General features: G+C 50.7%; 3 protein-coding genes across 8 annotated transcripts in view; 1 reads left to right on the top strand and 2 right to left on the bottom strand.

The window, feature by feature from the left end:
- Positions 1–1223: 1223 nt before the first annotated feature.
- TOR1A (torsin family 1 member A) lies at positions 1224–12034 on the bottom strand. Its single transcript, XM_027104564.1, has 6 exons — positions 11601–12034; positions 10692–11054; positions 9774–10039; positions 7353–7528; positions 7125–7252; positions 1224–2430 (listed from the first exon to the last, which is right to left on the bottom strand). Exons 1-6 carry the CDS (start codon positions 11665–11667, stop codon positions 2180–2182), a joined length of 1251 nt encoding a protein of 416 aa, XP_026960365.1. The 5' UTR covers positions 11668–12034; the 3' UTR covers positions 1224–2179.
- A 126-nt stretch (positions 12035–12160) lies between these two features.
- On the bottom strand, positions 12161–19255 carry CUNH9orf78 (chromosome unknown C9orf78 homolog). Of its 2 annotated transcripts, none has more exons than XM_027104565.1 (9): positions 19090–19255; positions 18676–18735; positions 17337–17388; positions 17124–17194; positions 16144–16221; positions 15367–15564; positions 14496–14632; positions 14293–14391; positions 12161–12836 (listed from the first exon to the last, which is right to left on the bottom strand). In XM_027104565.1, exons 1-9 carry the CDS (start codon positions 19170–19172, stop codon positions 12745–12747), a joined length of 870 nt encoding a protein of 289 aa, XP_026960366.1. In that variant the 5' UTR covers positions 19173–19255; the 3' UTR covers positions 12161–12744. The 2 variants fall into 2 exon arrangements, with proteins under 2 accessions (XP_026960366.1, XP_026960367.1); XM_027104566.1 differs by having other exon boundaries at positions 12485–12836; positions 19095–19221.
- Positions 19256–19432: 177 nt separating this feature from the next.
- USP20 (ubiquitin specific peptidase 20) overlaps positions 19433–22358 on the top strand; it is a 47877-nt gene continuing 44951 nt past the window's right edge. Inside the window, exon 1 of one of the 5 annotated variants that reach the window (XM_027104546.1) lies at positions 19433–19496. The gene's annotated coding sequence lies outside the window, so the exon portion shown is untranslated. The other 4 variants (XM_027104541.1, XM_027104540.1, XM_027104545.1 and 1 more) reach the window with 4 other exon arrangements.

The following is a 22358-nucleotide window of genomic DNA, read 5'->3' as shown; positions in this document are numbered from 1 at the left end:
AGGGGCGTCAGGGGACCCCTGTGTTCCCTACTTAGGGACTCCCAGGTGCTGGGGCTGCCATTTTCAGATGAATGGTTAGCCCTAATCCCGGGCCGTGACAACAGGCCAGCTTCAGGTCAACATCAAGCACCTTCCTACGTTCAGTGCTGCCTTAGGGGGCCTGGGCGGGTGGGTAGCCATGAGGCAGAGGGGTCCAACCCGTCTTCTGTGCCTGCTAATAACTGCCCCTGCAAGCACTGTGCAGACGCTCATATCCCACAGCAGCCCTCGTAGGCACATGCGTGTGTTGCACAAAACAAAGCGTGTTTACGTTCCGACACTGCTCTGTACTCCTGCCCGGCTTCTCAGCGGGAGGTATGTCTGTAGACTTGAATGAGCTCCACAGCTGAGTGTCGGGAGCTCCAGGGCCCCCCTTGACGGAGTGTGACCCCATGGGCAGCTGAGCAAGGAGCCGGAGCTGCCAAGGTCCTCGGAGTCCGTGTCACACTCCCCTCCATTCCAGCCTGGGCTGCACAGTTAGGTCTAAATTCACAGCTTAGGGACTTCCGTGGTGGTGCAGTGGTTAAGACTCCACCTGCCAACGCAGGGGACACGGGTTTGAGCCCTGGTCCGGGAAGATCCCACATGCTGCGGAGCAACTAAGCCCATGCGCCACAGCTACTAAGCCTGTGCTCTAGAGCCTGCGAGCCACAACTACTGAGCCTGCGTGCCACAACTACTGAAGCCCACACGCCTAGAGTCTGTGTTCCACAACAAGAAAAGCCACCGCAATGAGAAGCCCATGCACTGCAATGAAGACCCAATGCAGCCAAAAGTATAAAATAAAAAAAAAATTTTAATTAAAAACAAAAGCAAGTCACATGAATGTTTAAAAATAAATAAATGAATAAATAAATTAATTTTATTTAAAAAGAATCTGCCTACCAACGCAGGGGACGCAGGCTCGAGCCCTGGTCCGGGAAGATCCCACATGTTGCAAAGCAACTAAGCCCGTGTGCCACAACTACTGAGCCTGCGAGCCACAACTTCTGAGCCCGAGTGCCACAACTACTGAAGCCCACATACCTAGAGCCCGTGCTTCACAACAAAGAGAACCCACAATGAGAAGCCTGCACACCGCAACGACGAGTAGCCCCCGCTCGCTGCAACTAGAGAAAGCCTGCACACAGCAACGAAGACCCAATGTGGCCAAAAAAAAAAATTTTTAAATTAAAAAAAATGTATTCACAAATCATACACAATTTTATTGTAAAATGGTAGCTGTTTGTATTAATAAATAAAAACACTGTTCTCAGCATCCTGGGGGGCAGCTGAGCTTTCCTAGAGGTTTGGGGAGTTCTGATAAAACAATGAAAATTAGTAATCAGTGAGGAAGGTTTTAAGAAAATATGGCAAAACCTGGTACAGAGCGTGTGGCTCATTTAGGAATGGAAAGCAGAGAAGGGCCTTTGCAAAGCTGACTGACCGGCCAGTGACAAGCTGCAGATGCTTTTCTTTCGAGGAAATTCTGTTTCTAACAAATTGTTCACAACGTTACTAAGATCATTCCCACAGTTCACAATGCTACTGTGATGAAAATTCTTGGGGAGGACATTTAGGTCTTGTCTGTGATGGGCCTGAGTGTGTCCCCTTACACACTTGTCCTTCTATAAACACTTACTGCCCTTGCGATGGTCATCCTGGGACAGATCGGCTCGCTGCTAGAGCCTCCGTCCCCAGTACAGTGACACCATCCTACAGAAGACAGGCTGAGGACTCAGGCTTTTTAGAAGTAAAGACATCACAGTGTATGTTGTAATGACAGGAACTTAAAAACACACACAAAGCCAACAACTTAAGAGTCTGAAAAGTTTCTTCATAATGTTAAAAACCATTTTAAATAAAATTATCACATTTTCAGTAAAACTGATTCATCCTTCCTTGAAACAGAAACACCTGAAATTAAAACATGATTTTTACAAAACCATGAGGCCTGGCACAGGTGGCCTGGGGGCTGGCTGCTCCCGCTTCTGCAGGCTCTGGGGCTGTTTCCACCTGTCATGCGTCACCGACGGCCCGCAGGCCCTGCCCGATGAAAATAACGCCCAGGAAAACGCCTGTCCTGTCACACCGGAATAATTCATTTTACTCCTCTTCCGGGACCAGAGCGGGGATGCGGGAAGCGACATCTCTGGTGCCGTCAGTCATCGTAGTAATAATCTAACTTGGTGAACACAGTTTTGCAGCCTTTGTCAGAGAAAACTCTCTCCTCTTTGGGGAAAAATGTCATCTCCTCGGCCACTCTGCTTACAATGTCCTCATCAACTTCGTAGCCTCGGGTCTGCATTTCGACCCGGATGCACATTTTTAGGTGTTTATATTCCAGGGGGAGGAAGGGAACAAAATAATCAATGAGATTTCGGTCAATTAAGCTGCTGTGCCAGAAGCCACCTGGGGAAAAGAAAAAGGTGCTGTTCATCCATTGTCCACCCACCCGTCCACCTGTCCGCACACATCTGCTGGGTGTCAGCCATGAGGTGGAGCCCCGCACCTGCTCTCATGGGGCTCACGGCCTAACTAGCAGACTAGCCAGTGAGCTCACCCAGGGCAACCACGAGGGGTGATGCTCCTGTGAGAGCCAAGGGCAGGGTGATGCTGCAGTGGGCAGCCTCTGCCCACTGAGGCAGAGGGAGGAAGTGGGAGGCCTCTCGAGGTGTGACCGCTAAGATCTCAGGCGGGTACCCTTCCTATGCATTTATCAAAATTTTTAGATATGAAAAAAAAAAAGGATCTGAAGTGGGAAAGGGGCTCACCACCCACCCTGGAACAAGCAAGCAGGCAGGCTGAGTAGGAAAGGGAGCAGGTTCACAGAAAGTGAAAGGTGAGAAGAGTCCCCAGGGAAGGACCAGCACTCTGGAATCTTGGAAATTTGCGACTGGCTGGGGTGCCAGCAGCTGGGATTAGCAACAGGGTAGAGACCCACTGCGGCTGCCGGCATGTCCCAACCCTCCAGAGTGTTTGCAGGACCAAAAGCTAGAATCCTCAGTAATGTGTGAAGACAGCGCTCTGATATGGCCACAGGGCTCGCACTTTCCCTGGATGAGGCCTGCCTCTGCCCAGTCTCGGGTCCTCTGAGATTCCCGGCCTCTTGACCCTCCCACTTCCCCTTCCGAGACGACGCAGCACCCATTGGACCATACTCAGCATTTCTTCATGAGGACGGTTTCCCTTCCGCCTTGCCGCTTCACCTCTGTGCCTTAACCCTGGTCTGCCTCTGACACCAAGTCCATCCTGTATTTTTCCCCCACACCACCAAGTGGTTCTCTGAGCCCACCTGCTTTCAGCTCAATTCTGACACTCTCTACCTGGAGACTCCGTCAGATCCCACAGGTTAAGGACGCAGCCCCACAAGACCGTCCCCTCCTTCAGCCACCAACCAAAAGTTCGGGTTGTCACCTGTGCTTCTGAGGTTCCAATGACCCCCTCCTTGGGTTCAATTAATTTGCTACAGCAGTTCACAGAAACTCAGAGAAACATTTTCTTACTAGATTACCGGTTGATTATAAAAGGATATAACTCAGAAACAGCCAGCTGGAAGAGATGTACAGGGCAAAGTATGTGGGAAGGGGCGTGACCCGTCCATGACCTCTGAGCACATCACTCGCCCCAGCTCTCCACGTGCTCACCAACCTGGAAGCTCTCCAAACCCTGTCCTTTAGGGGTTTTATGGAAAATTCTTTACATAGGCACGGTTGATTAAATCACTGGCCATTGGCGACTGATTCAACCTTCAGCCCCTCTTCCCTCCTGGGAGGGCTACAAGGGCTGGAGACTGAAAGTTCCAACCCTCCAATCAAGGGCTGGTTCCCCTGGAAGCCACCCCCCACCCTGGTATTTTCCAAAAGTCACCTCATTAACACAAACTCTGATGTGGTTGAAAGGGGTTTGTTAGGAATAGCAAAGACACCATTATGGCTCTCATCACTTTGAAACTCCAAGGGTGTTAGGAGCTCTGTGCCAGAAAATGCAGATGAAGACCAAATATACTTTTCTTACCATCAATCACATCTGGGGTTTATTCTTTTCTTGCCCAACGGTGCTTTGCACACAACTGGTGCTCAATAAACATCTGACTGCCTGGAGGCGGTGGGGTCTGCGGCCGTGGGAAAGCCGCACACGGAGCGCCAAGCAGCAGCGGAGCAGCGGCGAGCCGGACAGCCCTGGCCAGCTCGTTGCCCGCAGGCCTGCCCTGTGCCGGGTGCGCCGGAGGCCCGAGGCAGGGGAGGGAGCAGAGCCAGGCAGACGTGGACCGGCCACCCAGTAAACAGACGATCCCGGGTAGTGCCGCGGCCTGCGAGCACTGAGCTGGGGCCATCAGGCAAGGAGAGCAGAAAGCTAATAGGCCAGGGAGTCAGGGCGACAAGGACCCGCCACACAGGGGCCCCGAAGGGTGCGCAGGTGGACCGAGTGGCTTTACAAGCCGCCAACCGACCAGCGAGCGGCCACTCCGCAGTCTGCACCCTCAGCCTGACCCCCCGCCCCGGAACTGCACTGGAACGTCAGCCGCCTGCTCTGCATCTCTGCCTTCAGACGAGTCATCCCTCGCCGGACGCGCCCCTCTTCATCTCCCACGCTCTCTGCAGACCTCCTCCTCCTGCAGGTCGTCCCCTAAACGGCAGTGCCACCCTGCCAAGTGCTCAGGCCAGATTCTCGATTCGTCTCTCTCATTCCCACACACAGTCCCTTAGGAAATCTTATTGTTTCCACCTTCAAAATACATCCCAGTCAGACCCTGTCCCACCTCCCCCACGGCTGCCACGCTGGGCTGAGCCGCCAGCATCTCCCCCCAGGTTGCTGCAGCCACTCCTCGCTGGCCTCCGCGTCCCTGCTGCCTTCAGTCTGTTCTCCACCCGGCAGCCAGGTGGTCCTGTTAAAACTAGGTCCAATCAGGGAACTGTCTGCTCAAAACCCTCCAGGGGCTCTGTCTTCCAGTTGGAGCCAAGCCCAAGGCCCTCCTGTGGTTCCCCAGGCCTTCCACAATCTGCACCCCACCCCAAGCTCCACCTCTCATCTGACCTCCTGTCCCCTGCGTTCATCCTGGCCCAGGCACACTCCTGCCTCAGGGCTCTCGCGTGTGCTGTTCCCTCCCATGGAATGCTTTCCCCTCCCGTGTCCACATGGCTCCCTCACTCCTCAGGTCAGCCCAGATGTCACCCTCACAGTAAGCCTTCCCTGACCACTGTATTTAAAACTGCAGGGACTTCCGTGGTGGCGCAGTGGTTAAGAATCTGCCTGTCAGTGCAGGGGACACAGGTTCGACCCCTGGTCTGGGAAGATCCCACATGCCACGGAGCCACTAAGCCCATGCGCTACAACTACTGAGCCTGTGCTCTAGAGCCCGCGAGCCACAACTACTGAAGCCCACGTGCCACAACTACTGAAGCCCACGCGCCACAACTTACTGAAGCCCATGCGCCTAGAGCCCATGCTCTGCAACAAGAGAAGCCACCGCAGTGAGAAGCCCTCGCACCGCAACGAAGAGTAGCCCCCGCTCACCGCAACTAGAGAAAGCCTGTGCATAGCAACGAAGACCCAACACAGCCAAAGATTAATTAATTAATTAATTTAAAAAATTTAAAAATAAATAAAACTGCAGCTCACCCCCGTCTCACACCCCCCAACCCCTATTTATTGGTTTACTTTTTCCCTATTGCGGGAAAAGGGGAAGATAAATCTCTACCTCTACATAGACGTGGGTCCCAGCATCTGACACGTTTCCTTACTTGTTATCATTAGGATAGAGAGTTAAGGATTTCTGTTTTGGCTCACTGCTGTGTCCCCAGTTCTTGGACCAGTGCCTGACATCTAGTAGGTGCTCAACAAATACGTTGAGTGAACGAATGAAAGAGTTCAGCCATCTGCCTAAGGCCGGAGTCAGGACGTGGCTGAGCCAGGCCTGCCCAGATCCGAAGCTCATCCTCTGGAACCCTCTGGAACCTGCAGCATGGGTTCTAGGCCAGAACCACTTGCTGTGGTGTTCCGGGGCTGGGACTTCTACTGCATGTGTTCATACTTCTGGCATGCCAAGAATCTACTCAACATACTACAAAATATTTTGTCTTTCACCGTTAACATTCCACTTGCGTGAATTGACATAAAATACCCCATTACTGTTCACGTAACTCGGAAGTGCTATGAATTTCTCGGCGAGTCTGTTTCAGAGGAGACCTTCTGATTTACAGTTTCAGGAACGAACCTGAGCAAATGGTAGCAATCAACCCACAGGGCTCACGGATCTGACCCAGTGAGTGAGTCTCCAACATGCTGTCTTTCCACATCCAAGGGTTCAAGGCCAAAAGTGAATGTGTCAGGTCACTGGCAAAGCAATGAGCTTGGAATAGAGACACCTAATAGGCTGTGTGTCCTTGGGCAAGGGGCTCTCTCTCTCTGAGCCTCAGTTTCCTCATCTATAAAATGAGGACAATAATAGTTTCTACCCCAGGAGGATATTATGGAGACTAAAGGAAACATGCAGGTAGAGTTTCACACAGTGCCCAGCACAGAACAGGGGCCCAACCACTGCTTGGCTGTCACTCTCGGGCACAGACCCTCAGGGTTCTAGGTTAATGTGCAGAAAGAAAGGGACCTAACGGGCCCATCTCCTCCATCAGAGGCTCCCCAGCAGCCTTCCTTGTTCCACCACCCGCTTTTACAAGGGAAAATGATTTGGCTGAAAAAACCAGGAAACGAGTTTTCAAGATCTTGATGATCAACAATGTCCCTATTTCTTTAAAACAGCATCTCCCAAACTTGTGTATGTGCAAAAGTCACCTGGAGTTTGTTAACACAGATTCCCTCAGGAATTTGGACTCAGTAGGCCTGGGGAAGGGACTGAGAATTGGTATTTCTAACCAGCCCCCAGGTGATGGTGAGGTCATCAATTTAAAACTTAGGGGCGCGGGATCATGAAGCAGGGGGATGTTGTGCTGGGAATGGATGGCCTCGCTTACTGTTGTTGTTTTTTTTTGGCCGCACTGCACTGCATGTGGGGTCTTGGTTCCCCAACCAGGGATCGAACCCACGGCCTCTGCATTGGAAGTACGGAGTCTTAACCACTGGACCACCAGGGAAGTCCCCCCACTTACTGTTCTTGTTATTGAAGGCCGACACAGACAAGGCATGCTCCATATCTCTGAGCTTGATCTCTTCCCTCTGCTTTCCACTTCTCCAGAAATCTAAAGCCACGTCTGTGATCCTTTCTGCTCCAGCATTGCTGCAAAAGAATTCTAGTGAATAAGGACTGGTGTTTTTCCCCCGAAGCCCCCAGGCTGGGGCTCAGAGCTCTTCAAACCATGTCCCAGCCCCGACTTTACCTGAGAAATATGAAGATGGCTTTCTGATAGGAGACCCCATCCAAGTTGTCATAATAGTCTAGGTAAGGCTTGATGGCATCTATGAGGCCAGCATGCATCTTGTCCATCTCATCAAATATGAAGACGGACCTCGCACAGGCACTCACGTTGCCGCGAATCCACGACTGTAACTGATCCTGAGTGACAAGGGGGAAGAGCCAATACAGATGCTCAGAAGTGCGAGCGACACCACCAAAGTGAGCATTATTAACGCTACAAACGCCTCTACGAAGGCTGCATTTACGGACTGCTTCCTGTGTGCTCCCCACTGTGCTAAGAACTTTATATAAGCTCTTTTGTTTCTCACCACAACGCCACACGGTGGGCATTATCATACCCATTGTACAGATGAGGAAACTGAAGCACAGAGAGCATAGTCACCTGAGATTACAAAATTTGCCCAAGATTACAAAATTAGTATGAGACAGAGCTAAGATCTGAATCCCACCCTGCCTGATTCCAAGGCCCCACACTCTGATTGTAATTCTTGTCCTGCAACATGTCACGTCAATGCTGTGTCACTGAGTTGCTGGGCCTTTGTCGTCAAAATGGCAATGTTAATACGTATCCTGTGTACACCAGCCTTCTTGGAAGAAGGCAGAGACCAAGTAACCTCTTTTCTCATTCAGTCCTTAGATCAGCCTGGAGAAGGGGCTCTAACTTTCCAATGGGGGAAGTGAGGAGAACTCCAGAGCACACACACTTGGGGATGACTGTGGTGAGGCAACACTCTTGAGTTTCTGGAACAATGCCTGGAGGTTGCTGAAATAAATTTGCTTAAGTGGAACACTCCCTAAGAACATATTTAGGTACTTCTTATATTAAACAATCAAGATAAGAAGGAGAAAGGACTCTTTACATCAGAAATTTGAACTATGGTTCTATACAGTTCTTTCCCAGATGTAAGGAGAAAGAATTAGCTATCTGTTTCTGAGGAAAAATCTGTAAGTTACAATGACTTGACTTCTTATGATTTGGCGTTTTGCTTGGCTACTCGGACCATGGTTACAATGTTCCATGGGTACATATTTAACTTAAGCAGTAACTCTGCTCTGTCAGTATGGACTAACCTCTATTTACAGAACGAGAACCTTAGGGGAGCTGAAGTGACTTGCCCGAGTCCACAAAGCGAACCACCTTTTTTTTTTTTCTTGCGGTACGCGGGCCTCTCACTGTTGTGGCCTCTCCCGTTGCGGAGCACAGGCTCTGGACGCGCAGGCTCAGCGGCCATGGCTCACGGGCCCAGCTGCTCCACGGCATGTGGGATCCTCCCGGACCGGGGCACGAACCCATATCCCCCGCATCGGCAGGCGGACTCCCAACCACTGCGTCGGCAGGCGGATTCCCAACCACTGCGCCACCAGGGAAGTCCCGCGAACCACCTTTTAAACAAGGATTCCTTCATGTCTGGCAGGCTCCAGCAACCAAGGTCTTCCCATTCTGCTTCTCCCACTTACAGACAACAACAGAGAACATGTATCGAGCACTCACTACAGGTAAGATGCTGTTCTAGGCACTGTTCATACAGTGTTTTATTGTGACCTTCCAAAACCCATCAAAGTAGTTGCTACTGTGTTCCCTATTTCACAGATGAGGAAACTGAGGTGTAGAGAGGTTAAGTAACTTGCTCAAAGTCACACAGCTATTAAACAGTGAAGACAGAATGCTAACTAGGATGACTAACTCATCTCTATTTGCCTGGAACTTTCTCAGTTGTAGCACTGAAAGTCCCACATCCCAGGAACTCCTGGACAGTCGGTGACCCTGATGCTCTCCCAAGCCAAAGGGAAAAATGTGTTCGCACAAGTGAGGATTAAAAAAGGCAACAGTTAACATTGATTTGAACGCTTATGTGCCAGGCATCCCGTTACATACTTGACACACAGAGCTCAAGAAATCCTCACAACTGCCATTTGACAGACGAAGAACCTGAGTCTCAGGGAGGTCTTGTGACCTTCCCACAATTACACAGCTGTAAGGAGCCTTGGGGCTCAAATCCAGGTGTGCCTGCCAACAAAGCCAGACTGTTGGACAGGGAGTTAAACCGTAAAAGCAAGCTTAGGCCTCCCTAGAAACGTTTCCTCTTTCATAAAACATGTCAGATTTGACAATCTTTAAACTGGATTTCATTATGTCCATCTCTCAAATCCTATGACCCCACTTACTATCACACTGAGCCTGTTTTCAGAAACCACCATGAGCTTTGATGGTATAATTGCTTCCTGCATCTCCAACCCTCTGTAAGTTCCACACTTTTCAAAGGGGAACTGATGCATTTGCCGGGCTCACTCATTTCAACACGGAACTTCCAAATCCCGTTCCCCAGCAAAGAAACCCCAAACCCAGCATCACCCAGGAAGGATCCCGAAATCTGGCCCTTGCCTTATACAGGGTGATGTCGGAGATGTGAGGGAAGTGCAGTGTGGCCACAAACAGGTGGACGTAGTCACTGTTCAGACCACCCTCGTAAATATTCTCTGCGATGATCTTGCTGACAAAATTTTTGCCGGTGCCCGTCCACCCGTGTAGGGAGAGGGTTAGAGGTTTCTTGGGCTTCGGGTTGCTTATGAAGCCAGACACAGCATTTAAGATGACTTTCTTTGCAAGATGCTGTCCAAAGAGCTTGCTGTCCAGATCCTTCTGCAGCGCTGGGAAAAACAAAGCCAGTCAGGCGGGGAGGAGGGGACACACGTGGCAAAATGCAGCCCAGTTTACAGGCTCATGTGAAAGCCAGCAGAGCCCGCTAAGCTCTTCAAGCGTCTAGTGAGACGCGGATGTACGTAAGCACTTGGCCCAGGTGACCGGCGGGTCCAGCAGGCCCTCTGTCTGCTAGTCCTGCCCGTTCCCGAGCCCTCCTTCCTGAAGAGACCCTTGGCTCCAGTGCCTCCGCCACCAGCGTGAGCCCCTCATCCCCGCTCGGTCCCTCCCACCCCACGCCCGGCAGGAAAAGGGCGGCGGTTCGGCCCCCCACTGCTCCGCGCCGGAAGAGTCCCCACCAGCCTTCCCGTCTCCGGCGAGGAAGGAGTAAAAACTCTCTGGAGTTAGTTTCCAATCGTCCACACTCCCAGTTTCTGAGCGAAGGTGCCCAAACAGCAGCTGGCCTCCGCAGCTCTCCGACCAAAGTCCGGTCTGCCTGTGGCCGTGGCCCAGGAGCCAGGCCCCATCCCGCACTCCGGTTCCGGGTCCAGCCCCCGCCGGCCTCAGCGCTGCCCGGGCTTCCGGGCCTCCTGGACCCCAGCCTCTGACCCCCGCCCCAGCCCTAGCACCAGCCCCCAGCCCCCAGCCCCTTCCCCATCCTACCGTCCCGGCTGAGGCTCTGCTTCTGGCTGCAGCACTCGGCGAACAGGCAGTAGAGGCGCGGGTAGGAGATGTAGCCGGTGAGGACGCCGGCCAGGGCCAGTCCCAGGCTGATGGGCTCCACCGCCCGCACCGCCAACGGCGCCAGCAGCACCAGGCCCAGTGCGGCCCGGCCCAGCTTCATGCCCGGACCCGCGCCGTCCCGCGCGTTCTCACGCCTACCGCAGACCGGCGCTACCGCCAGACTGCACTTCCGGTCCCTCCCGCCGGGGTCGCTATCTTTGTAGCGGGCGGACCTCCTCCGACGCCGGCGGCCGCCATCTTTGTGAGGGGCACGGCCCTTGCCTGCTTTGGGCGCTGGGGCCGCTGGAGGGGCCAATTTTGTTTTTAATAAAACGTTTTTGGGAACAGTTTTACATTGATAGAAAAGTTGACAGGACAGTACAGGGAGGTTCCATATTACCACACCTCCGCCCGCACAGTGTCCCCTATTATTAACATCTTACATTAGTATGTTACATTTGTTAAAATTAATGAACTTATATTGCTAGATTGTAACAAACTAAAGTTTCTTCATATTTCCTTAGGTTTTACCTAACGTCCTATTTGTGATCCGGGATCCCATCCAAGATACCACATTATATTTAGTTGTCATGTCTCCTTAGCTCCCCTGGGCTGTGGCTGTTTCTCAAACTTTCCTTGGTTTTGATGACCTTGAGAGTTTGGGGGGAGTACTGGTCAAATCTTCTGTAGGATCCCCAACTACTGGAATCTGTCTGATGCTTTCCTTATGATTAGACTGGAGTTACGGGTTTTGGGGAGGAATATACTTTACAGAGATAAAGTGCTATTTTTATAACCTCATATCAAAGGAACATACAGTCAACATGATTTATGACTGTTGATGCTGACCTTCATCACCTGGATAAGGTAGTGCTGGTCGGGTCTCTCCCAGGTAACGATACTTCCACTCATTCATTCATAATTTTGAGGATCGCCTATGGACTCGATCCTGGGGATTCAAGAAGAAAACGAGGCACACGTGATTCCTGCCTTCAGTGACCTTGCATTCATTCGAGTGAAGGGGAAAAAAAGCGAGAAGAAAATCTAGTTTACAGATGAGAAAACAGGCTCCGAGGCAAACGGATTTGTCCAACGATTTAAGGAAGCTGTGAGCAGGGCTCAGATCTGACTCCAAAGCCACACTTCTCTAATCACACAATACCTGCTTTAAATCAGCCCAGGAGTCAACCAACCTGTTCTTTCCTCGTCACAACCTGTGTAACTACCTCAGGGAAAATGTCACAGGTGGGCCATACCTGACAGCTCAGCGACTGGAGCCTGCCCACCTCTCTTAAACTAAATGAGAAAACCCCTCTCAGTGATTGAATTTTGCTTTTGAGCTGCCCAACCCCAGACTCTGAACACATTACCTAGCGTTGGTATAAGAAGACGCAATACAAACAATAAGGCTGGGTCCATTTCATATTTAATACTTAAGTGCTAAAAGTGATAGAAATTGTTTTTTCTTTCATAATGAAAAGAAACAGATAACTTTGTAAAAGTCAGAAAATACCAGTGTTCCTTTGATCTCAAGCTAGATTTTTCTGCTGTCAGCTGGATCCACTGTAAACAGTGACGGATGCATTTCTGAACCCCACTCCAGATACTTGAAAACAGGAGACATGATTGCATATATAATAATAATAAAACCACAATCGAAAGGGTATTATCTCACCCTGAAACACACAACTGTTTCCTCCTGACCCAGGGCAAATATTAGGAGAAAGTCAACATATTTACAAACGAGATTTAATAATGCTCTCAAGAATAGAGTTTGTCCCCAAATAGGAAAACTACACATTGTTTCAAAAGGTTACAAATTCAGTGCCTGAAAAATCCAGCAGGTAAGCAGCAGGACGGATAGCGTCTGTTTTGGGAACTGTCTGCTAGCCAATGAGCAGGCTTCTGTCCAGGAAGCCTTTTATCAGGGGGAATAAAGGGAGTGAACGACACTGTTTATACCCGACTTTGCACCTCTCCCCTTTAGCCTCCCTCAGTACCGCCTGTTCATCTTCTTGAACTTCTCGTAGTGATAGTCATCTGTGGCCTTCTCGTTGGCAGGACGCTTGCGGTTGGGAGGGGACCCTGAGAAGGAAAAGAGGAAAAGCTGTTTGCCATGCTGGAAGCCAACAACAGGCGTAGCTCCACGTAGGCAAGGACGACCATGCCTGTCTCACTCCCTACAGGAGCCCCAGTGCCTACTCTGGTGAACAGGAACATAGTAGGGCCTCAGTAAGTATCTGTTTTTGGGTGAATAGCAATAAACATGGTGGAGTCAGGTGCCAACCAAAATATGCTGACTTCAGTGTCAGACCAGGTGAGCAGCAGTAGCTACGCTTCATTGAGAGCTTGACAACGTACCAGGCATGGCACTAAATCTGTTTAGACAAGACTTCCTTTCACCCACCCAGCAATCCTAGCAGGGGCATGTTACCATCTCTGCTCAGAGAGGTTAGCTGATTTGCTCAAGGTCACTCAGGAAGTGAAGGTAGGCTGAGGTGAACCCTTTGGTGCCTCCAAAGTCCCTGCTTCCTAGGTATTAATAATAGGAAGCTCTTTCGGAATCAAAGACTACACAGCTAAGGTGTTACAGAAAATAATTTCTCAAGTAGGAAGGAAGAAACAGAGCAACAGGCTGGATTTTCAGAAGCCTCAGCAAATTTAGCATTTCCTTAGAATCATCCCATTGCTGATGAGAAAGATGACACCACCTGGTGCTGGTGAGCACGTGGGAAAGGGGCACTGCTGGATGTTGCTGGCGGGAGAACAAATTAGGATCATTTGGTGAGTTCTCACAAGGCAGCTTAAGGACATGACATAGGCAAGAATGATCATCATTAAATAGGGAAAACTGGGAAACAACCTAAGTGTCCCGCCAGAGGGAAACGGTTAGACTATAGGACATCTATCTATACAGCAGAACGTGATACGGCCATTGAAGGGGAAAATGTATTTACTGTCATGGAGAGACAGGCAGAGCACACTAAAAAGCTGTGAGATCCTATTAAGTGTGTATACAGAGTATGTATATTTTTTTAACAGTGGGCAAGGTTATACACAGTCAGCCCTTGGTATCCCTGGGTCCCGCATCCGTGGATACGGAAGGCTGACGGTGGGACTTGAGCATCCACAGATTTTGGTGTCTGCAGCGGGTCCGGGAACCAGTCCCCCACGGATACCCAGGGATAACAATATATAAAAATGTTAACAGGGGCTGTCTTGGGTGGTGAAATTATGATTAACTTTTAATTTACTTTTGCTTGTTGCAATTTTCTAATTTTTTGAGTCTCTATTATGTTTGACAGCCCGGTGAATCCTTAGAGCAACCCCAAGTGGTAAGTTTCATTACTATCCCCATCTTAGAGGTAAAGAAACTGAGGCTTGGAAAGGGGAAGGCACATGACCATGGTACAGAAAATGGACTAGAACCCACATGCCCTGACCCCAAAGCCCAAGCGCCGCCCCTGCCGAGTCCCTCCCCACCTCCATGGGCCCCGGGCAACGGTCACGCCAGGCAGCCCGCGGCCTCTGCTGTACTCACGCTCAGGCTCCGGCTTCTCTGTGTCGCCCACTCTCAACGGTCGGGCTTTGGGCTCTTCTTTGTTTCTCCGTATGGGAGCGTTGAGCTCCTCGTGATAAACTGGACCAAAAGAGACCAGGGGACGGGTCAGACAGACTTTGGGAACCCAGGGACCTCAACCCAATGGCGTGGGCCGCGGCTGCTTCCCCAGACGCGACACTTACATCGGTTGTGCTGCACGTAATTCACAGCCATGTTGGTGGGCACAAAGGATGTCTCACTGTCTTTCTTCTTGTTCTGCTGCTCTGCCAGCAGACGGGCCTTGGCATCCTCCGTGGAAATGATATTTTTTATTTTAGCACTATGGGGAGAAAGGAGCCACACCGCAGTGAGATCCTCACACCTCTGGCCTCAGGTGGAACTGACTAAAGGGGCTGGCAGCCCCCCCACTGCAGAAGGACGTCATCTTTCTTGGGGCACAGCTCCCTACAATTTACCAACTCCCCTGCGGCCAGACTGTCACGGAGCGCTCCCAGCATCGGAGATGCAGGAGTTACTCTCTTCTGATCAAGAGGAAATTGAGCCGGAGGTCAGGTGAACTGACTAAGGCTCAAAGCTAGTAAGGCCAAAAAGGAAGCGAGAACCCAGAAGTCTCCCAACTTTCTACCACACCCGAAGATGACTATGACCACTGTATTTCCTCCATAAAAATCCCCTTTTGGAGCAGATGCTTTGTAGTAAAAATGAAAGAAGGATCACGGGGTGGGTGAGCCTTTATCATTGCTCCTGCTAGAATAAAGCAGCAGAATACACGGACCTGAAGAGAAGAGCTGAAGAGCTGTCAACTAAGGCTAAATAAAAACATTCTTGTTTTCGGCAGTCAGAGTCCCTTGTCTCTTTAACTACTTCTGACCAACGCTTCAGAGAAACTCCTGGCAATAACCATGTCAGCCTGCCACAGAAGATAGTTTGTATCTGTGGGTTTCCAAGGAGACAGGTTAAGAAACAGTCCCTTAACTTTTAACTGGAAAGCAGAGAGCGCGTCTTTTCTGCCTAGGGGCGGGAGAGAGGCACGACCGTGGGTCTGAAACGCACTCGATGCCGAGGTCCACCTCCGGGATGCCGCTCAGCATCTGGTTGGACAGCATCTCCTCAGTCTTCTTTGCTGAGGAAACCCGGATGTTTTCCGGCAGTTCGTAAAGGCAGTCCTCTGCATTCTTTGGCTTAACTTTCTGTTCCTCGTGTTCCACGATCCCTTTCCGCTTCTTCAGCTCCGTCTCAATGTACTTCATCCTGAAATGAGATACCCAAAGGCCTCAAAAAGGGGCAGGAAAGCTCACAACTGGTGTCTTTTAAGTGAGTGGGGTCCCCAGCTCTGGCTCACGGAGCCGTGACGGTTGATGATGAAGTTGCCATCGTTCCATGGAGAAAGAGAAAAATAACTTGAGTTTTTAAATCAAGCTAAAATTTTTCAACTTAAAGCACCAATATATATTATGAGATTCTGTCCCACCACACCATGTGTAAGGTTCTTTGAAGACAAAAAGATAATGGGAGATGGCAGTTTGTTTAACAGCCTTGCTGGCAAAATGAAAAACAGGCAAGTCCATTGTTTATCCCTGCAATTTTGGGGGGATGGAACATTACTAGTCAAGGAATCTAAAATTCCAAGAACCACACTTTTAAAGAATTTTTGAGTTTTTCAAAGTTCTCAAGCCTCAGGCGGTGGGGAAAGGGGAGGCAGGGGCACGAGAGGGGCCAATTTGCTGTCTTTGGATAAGTCTAGAAATGTCATCTGTGACAAAATATCTTGGACTCTGTCTGGCTGGAGCCCTCCCCCGATCTCTTACTGATGAACAGACTGACACCTACATGTCAGCGTCCTCATCCCTTCGGTTGGTTTCTGCAGAAAATGACGTCCCCAGATGGAGGTCTTCCTCTTCACTGATCCTAAAAAAAGAGAACAGTGAAGCAGAGCCTTAGAGTCACAGCTAAATGAGGCTGAGTGTGATGTTACATGAATAAAACAAGTATGCAACGAAATGCACAACATCCTGTTTATGGTCAAGAAATATATACATACATATGATACGTAAATAGAAGGAACTCTAGGAATATATGCAAGCACCCTGACGGCCTCTGGAGGTATCTCGGGGGAATGAGTAGATTCGTTTATATTTCGCTTTTGTATTGTTTGTATTATTTTTGTAATTGTTTCTATGTTTTCCTCAAAAAAGAAAAAACAACCTCCACGTGGGTTTGAAAGACAATATATAGCGGCTTCCGAGGTGGCGCAGTGGTTGGGAGTCCGCCTGCCAGTGCAGGGGACATGGGTTCGAGGCCTGGTCCAGGAGGGTCCCACGTACTGCAGAGCAACTAAGCCCGTGCGCCACAGCTCCTGAGCCTGTGCTCTAGAGCCCGTGAGCCACAACTACTGAGCCCGTGTGCCACAACTACTGAAGCCCACGCGCCTGGAGCCTGTGCTCCGCAACGGGAGAGGCCACTGCAATGAGAAGGTTGCGCACCGCAACGAGGAGTGGCCCCCGCTCGCCGCAACTACAGAAAGCCCACGCGCAGCAGCGAAGACCCAACGTAACCAAGGATTAAAAAAAAAAAAAAAAAAAAAGTTAATATACAATGCACCTTTACAAGAGGTGCCTGCCTGCATCACTCTAAGTTAACTTTTGAAGAGTTTTTGTTTTCTTTGTTTTTAAACAACATACCGTTTACAAAGCACAAAGGGTACTCCAAGATGTCTCATTAAAGCTGCCGCAGGACCCAGCTCCCTGGGGGAACACAGACCCAGGCAGGGGCTGCAGGTGAATTTGCCTCTCAGCCAGTTTTGCACTTACTTATCTTTGCCCCTTTCCTTTAGTTTCTTCATGTCTACCATCCCACCTGTCTTCATCTGAAAGGGATCATCCTGCAGAGAGCAAACACAGCCGAGAAGAAGCATTTATATAACTTGCAGTGGAATTTTTTCTTGTTTTCTTTTAAGAAAACACAATCATCCACTGCAGAGCAGCCACATCTTCCCACTGCCCAGGGAGGACCCCGCAACTCACCACTAGAGTGGTCTCTTCTTGTACCTTCTCTCCCACCAGCAGGGCTACAGCACTGAGAAAAGCCAAAAAGTGGGGGAGAGAGAGAAAGGGCACAATTCAGAGATAAGGAGAAACATTTAGGAAGTCTTTAGGTTGCAACATTAGGGCAAGGGTGAGATTTGCGGGGTGAACACTGAAGCTGGCTGGAAAAGCCTACAAGAATAACAGGGTCCAAGAAACACTCTAGATGCTGGAGGTGGGGGTAGTGGTGACGTCAGTGGTACATTTTCCTGCAAAGTCATTTAGCATTATCTTGGCTTAGAAATCTCATTTCTAAGATTATGCCTTCAGGGAAAATGAAGCTAAAGACAAATGCAGGAAAATACTATTGCAGCCTTATTTGATGGTGAAATTTTAAAAAATGATCTACAGGTCCCAAAATAAGGGGTAAGTTAAATTATGATATGTACATCTGATAGAATGTTATGCAGATATTAAAAAGGTTTTTGGAAAAATTACCCACAATGTGGTTGAATGCCCACAATATCGTAAGTTGAAAGTACAGTAGTCCCCCTTTATCTGTGGTTTCACTTTCCACAGTGTCAGTTATCTGCGGTCCAAAAATATTAAATGGAAAATTCCAGAAATAAAAAATTCCTAAGTTTTAAATTACCAGCTGTTCTGAATGGTGTGATGAATCTCTGCCATCCTGCCCCGTCCCACAGAGGAGGTGAATCATCCTTTTGCCCTGAGTGTCCACACTGTATACACTACCCACCCATCAGTATAGGAAAAAATAATCTACATAAGGTTCAGTACTACCCAGTCTTCAGGTATCCACTGGGGGTCTCAGAACATAGCCCCCGTGGATAAGAGGGGACTACCGAAGAACAACAGAATAAAAGTAAAGCTGCTCATCGTCTTTACAAAAAAGAGAGAAAACAGACAGGAAAAGAACATTAAATGTTAACACTGATCACCTCTGTATGGGAGAATTATGGGTACTGTTTATTTCCATGATTATACTTTTCTAAATTTTCCCAAACTCTTAACAATCAGTGTGCATTTCACAGTTAATCACAGTGTGCATTTGACAATAAAAACACTGATCAATGACCTGTTTCTGTACCTCTGGAGTAAACTTCAAGATCACAAGGCTCGGGGCATGTCCTGATTAAACATCTGCAAAAAACGCTTGGACCCCACCCCAGACAGTACAAGGTGTAAAGTGTGTCAAGAGAAGGGGCTATGCCTGAGGAGATATTTGTGACAGCGACCGGGTGGGGATGCGGGAGTCGGGGTAGGTGGTGTCTCGGTCATGCCCTCCTCCTCCGGGTCCTCTCCCCCACGCAGTACCCACCTCACCCCGTTGGGCCTCTTCCTCAAGTTCTGCACCTCTCGGGTCTCTTCCAGTTTTAATCTAAAAAAAAAAAAAAGGCAATGCACAGGCTGAGAGACCCTCCACGGAACTCAGAGTCAAAAGGCAGCTTCGAGGGACATCCCTGCCTCGCTGCCTGCCCGCAGTGGTCCAGAGGGTGACTCTGCGTCTGGACCCACCAACGGGAGTCAGAACCGCTGCGCATGCCAGGGGCACCTCTCCCAACCATGAGACCTTGGGGCGGCGGTCTCATCCCTAGGGGCCTCAATTTCTTCACAGAAGGGGATAACAACCGGCTCATAATTAGCAATGTTGTCAACAAGGTACCTGGCCGGTGGTGAGTCCCCCTAGGCTGCCTCTCTCTTCCTGCCCCGTGGAAGCCCGCCCCAAACACACCGAACTTCCTCTGAGTCCTGCTCATCTTCCTCCGACTCCGAGTCGGCCCGGCGCCGGCGGAAAGTCTTCCCGGTGACCGGCATCGTCGCGCCAGCCCCGCGGTCTAGCCGCCGAGGCCCTGCGCTGAGATCTAGGATACTTCCGGCGCTCAGCAGTGAGATCAGAGCGCCGGCCCCTACCCGGCCCGGCCCGGCTCGGCTCGGTCCGGCCCCAAGCCCTCAGGCCCCGCCCTCGGCCCACACCGTTCATCTGACCACGCCCCTACCCCTGGCGTCGGCCTCTCCCGATTGGGCAGCCGAGGGGGAGGAGGCGGGGCGCGGCCGGCCGGGCCTCATGACCCTGCGCTGCGCCGAGCCGCGGAAGGCGCGCTTGACTGACAGGCGGAGGTGGCGCGGTTGCTACGGCAGGTGAGTTCCGGGCGGCAGCCAGCTGCTTCAGGGGGCCGGGTCTCTCCGAGAAGGGGCGAGCCCAGTCCAGCTACGGGCCGGCGGGGCCTGGCCCTGCCTGGTACGCAGAACGCCGCGGCCAGGTGAGCTGAGCCGGGGACCCCCACCCCCGGCCGCCACCGCCCTGTCCCCTCCTCCAGCCGGCGCCCAGGGGATCCTCTCGGGCCCCAGCAGCCCACTTCGAGCCCCCAGGGGCTCGTTGCTTCTCCGGAACAGGGGCAGCTATCTCTTTTATTTCTGCCTGGGCCTGACCCAGCGTTTAAAGCACGTGTGTGGCGTCTCGGAGCGCTGACTTGTATTTCCCCGGGGTCTGGGCCCTGATGGGCACTTTTTTCTTTAGGGACAAAAGATGACCACTTCTTAGCGATGATGAATTAAAGCCCCAACCCCGACTGCCCCGCTAATGATCACTTCCAGCCACTTCTCCCCGAGGAGAGTCGCGTCTGGTGTTTTGAACCCACCCGGGAGGGTTTGAGGGTAGAGGGTGCTTGCTGGCCGCTTTCCGGGACCTTCGGGGGCCTTGTTTTCGTCCTTTGTCACGAGGACTGTCTCTCCGGCCTCCGCCCCTTCTACCCGAGGATGCTGTGAGGATTAAGTTTGTTTGAAAAAACAGGCATCAACAAACGCTTAGGATATACCTAAACGCATAAATAATGGCTTACGGGACGTCTAGAAAGCCCTTATTAGTTTTTCTTTTCTCAATATACTGTCTGTCCTTTCCTTTACAAGAACTACCTCTTATTAAGCACTTCTTATGTGGCAGGCACTGGACTCAGCATTATTTCATTGAACTCATCCAACAATCCTAGGAAGTAGATTCAGTTACTGTTTTTCATTTTGCAAACGAAGACACCAAGGCTCAGAGAGGCAGTATGTGCCTCAGGTAGCACAGCTGGAAGGTGGAGCAGGAATCAGTCACAGGCCTACCTCTGCTGCACCTTGCGCACATGAGAGTTCAGTAAATGTTTACTGCAGGTTCCCTGTTCCGGAAGACCGTTCTGAAGCAGGGCAGCATTTCTGGAATGCCTTAATTTTCTCTGGAACAGTCTCCTTGGAGGTTGTTGTTCTCTTCCTTGGACTGAGACGAATAGTAGACTCAGGACTTGTTGGAACGGCCTTTTGGCTTTGATGAAAAGCCATAGTTTAAAAGCCTCCAAGTCTTGCCCTCTGCAGCCTGGTTCAGCCAAACCCAGATGCACATGGAATCACTGGGCACCTTGTCCGTGGTGGCTGAAGGAGAGGCTCCTTGGGAATTGCTGCAGGAACGCAGGGAGTCGACGTCTGCAGCTCTCACGCTCTCAGAGTTGGCTCCAATTTTGCCCTCGCAGCAGCGCTCCCACCGGGGGTACTGGACAGCACTAAGGAGAGGGCCACAAGGCCAAGGACATTTCTGGATCCCCCTCATCTGACATCCCAGGGAGGACCATCTGGTACAGATGCGCTGTCCCCGCTGGCCAAGACCAGAGTGCCCACCAATAACCTCCTGGGCTGTGGCAGATCTAATTGAGACTTGTTTAGCAAAAGCAATGCTGAAAAGTGGCAGCTGTGAATCTGGCAGCGTGTGGCTGGGCTGAGGGGCTGCAGATCCTCTGAGTTTTGCTGGGCCTTTTTGGGGATGGGATGAAACTGGTTCTCAGAGGGAGCCTGTGGGAAATCTGGGTTCTCTTCAGTTCAGAGATAGACCATGTCTTCGTTTGGTTTGAGAGCTTGGTTCCTGAGGAAATGTCCAGGTTTGGCTTGAGTTTGGGTTAGTGTGCCGGCTCCTTTGTGGAGCCAGGTGAAACGTGGGCTTGAGTCAGTGAGCATTCATGTCTTTGGGATCCAGCAAAATGATTGCAGTTCACAGCCTGGCCATAGCACGTATTCAGTGAATGTTTGTTAGACGGGTTTACTTATTCAGCATCTATTTACTGAGCTTTCAGTATATGGAGCAGGCACTGTTTTAAGTGCTTGAAGAATATTAGGGAGCAAAAGAGACTAAAGACCCCTGAACTAGTGGACTTTATCTTCTGATAACATAAGTATGTAAGTATGTTAGAAGGTGATGCCATGGAAATAGAAAAAAATAGAGCAAGACAAGGGAATCAGGTGGGAGGGAGGGTTGACTTGCTAATTTCAGTTGGTGTTCTGGTTTGCGGTTTGGTGGGTAACATGACAAAGCAGCGGACTGAATTCTAGGCCCTGGGTTCAAGTCCCAGTTCTGCCAGCTTGCTGTGTGAGTCTGGCCAGGAAACTTCCCTTCTCTGAGCCGGTTTCCCCACCAGAGTCCCTGCTGTGCCGTTTACTGGCTGTGTGACCTTGGCATGAACCTCTCTGATCCTTTCCTGCTTGGTGGTTTTAGGGGTCCTAGTCTGAGTTTCTGCTTAGACCTACTCCAGGGTTTGCAGCTTCCCAGTGACCGTGGCCAGTCACTGCCTCCCGCCTGTTAAGCCCCAGGGACTGCCAGCGTGGGGCAGCCACAAACCCCATTAACAGACTCTTTTGGACCCTGGAACAAAGTGCAGTACCAGGTTTCGGGCCATGAAGAGATGTTATCCTAAACTTAAGGAATTTAAGTTGAGCAGAAAAATGCTGTGTGAAGAATGACTCAGAAGAGGTACTCGTGAGGGAGGCCAGGGGAAGCTACTCTGGGGGTGTGGGGGTGTGGGTTCAAGGATGTAAAGGTCATCCCCACTCCAGTCTGGCCAGGGCTATTTGGGAGCTGGTAGAGCCGACAGTTGAGAGCACTGACTTTGGGGCAGGCTGTCCTGGGTTTGAATCCTGGCTCAGCTGCTCAGTAGCTGTGTGGCCCCCTGCCAGTCACTTCGCCTCCCTGAGCCTCCG

The sequence above is a fragment of the Aethalodelphis obliquidens genome, unplaced genomic scaffold (genome assembly GCF_003676395.1).
Source record: "Aethalodelphis obliquidens isolate GAN/ISIS:26980383/991018 unplaced genomic scaffold, ASM367639v1 scaffold7, whole genome shotgun sequence".
NCBI classification, from domain to species: Eukaryota; Metazoa; Chordata; class Mammalia; order Artiodactyla; family Delphinidae; genus Aethalodelphis; species Aethalodelphis obliquidens.
The sequence above is the reverse complement of the archived record's forward strand: the minus strand, read 5'-3'. Positions and strand labels throughout refer to the sequence as shown.

Bases quoted from the DNA above. Each gene is read 5' to 3' on its own strand.
- TOR1A (XM_027104564.1), bottom strand. From the start codon at position 11,667: ATGAATGAGTGGAAGTATCGTTACCTGGGAGAGACCCGACCAGCACTA. The intron at 11,055-11,600 runs GTCAGCATCAAC...TGGCCCCTCCAG, and splicing joins ACCTTATCCAGGTGATGAAG to CGGCCCCAGCGCCCAAAGCA. The intron at 10,040-10,691 runs GTAGGATGGGGA...TGTTTTTCCCAG, and splicing joins GCAGAGCCTCAGCCGGGACG to CGCTGCAGAAGGATCTGGAC.
- CUNH9orf78 (XM_027104565.1), bottom strand. From the start codon at position 19,172: ATGCCGGTCACCGGGAAGACTTTCCGCCGGCGCCGGGCCGACTCGGAG. The intron at 14,392-14,495 runs GTAAGTGTCGCG...CTTTTGGTCCAG, and splicing joins TTACGTGCAGCACAACCGAT to TTTATCACGAGGAGCTCAAC. The intron at 12,837-14,292 runs GTGAGTACAGCA...TTTCCTTCTCAG, and splicing joins AGAGAAGCCGGAGCCTGAGC to GGTCCCCTCCCAACCGCAAG.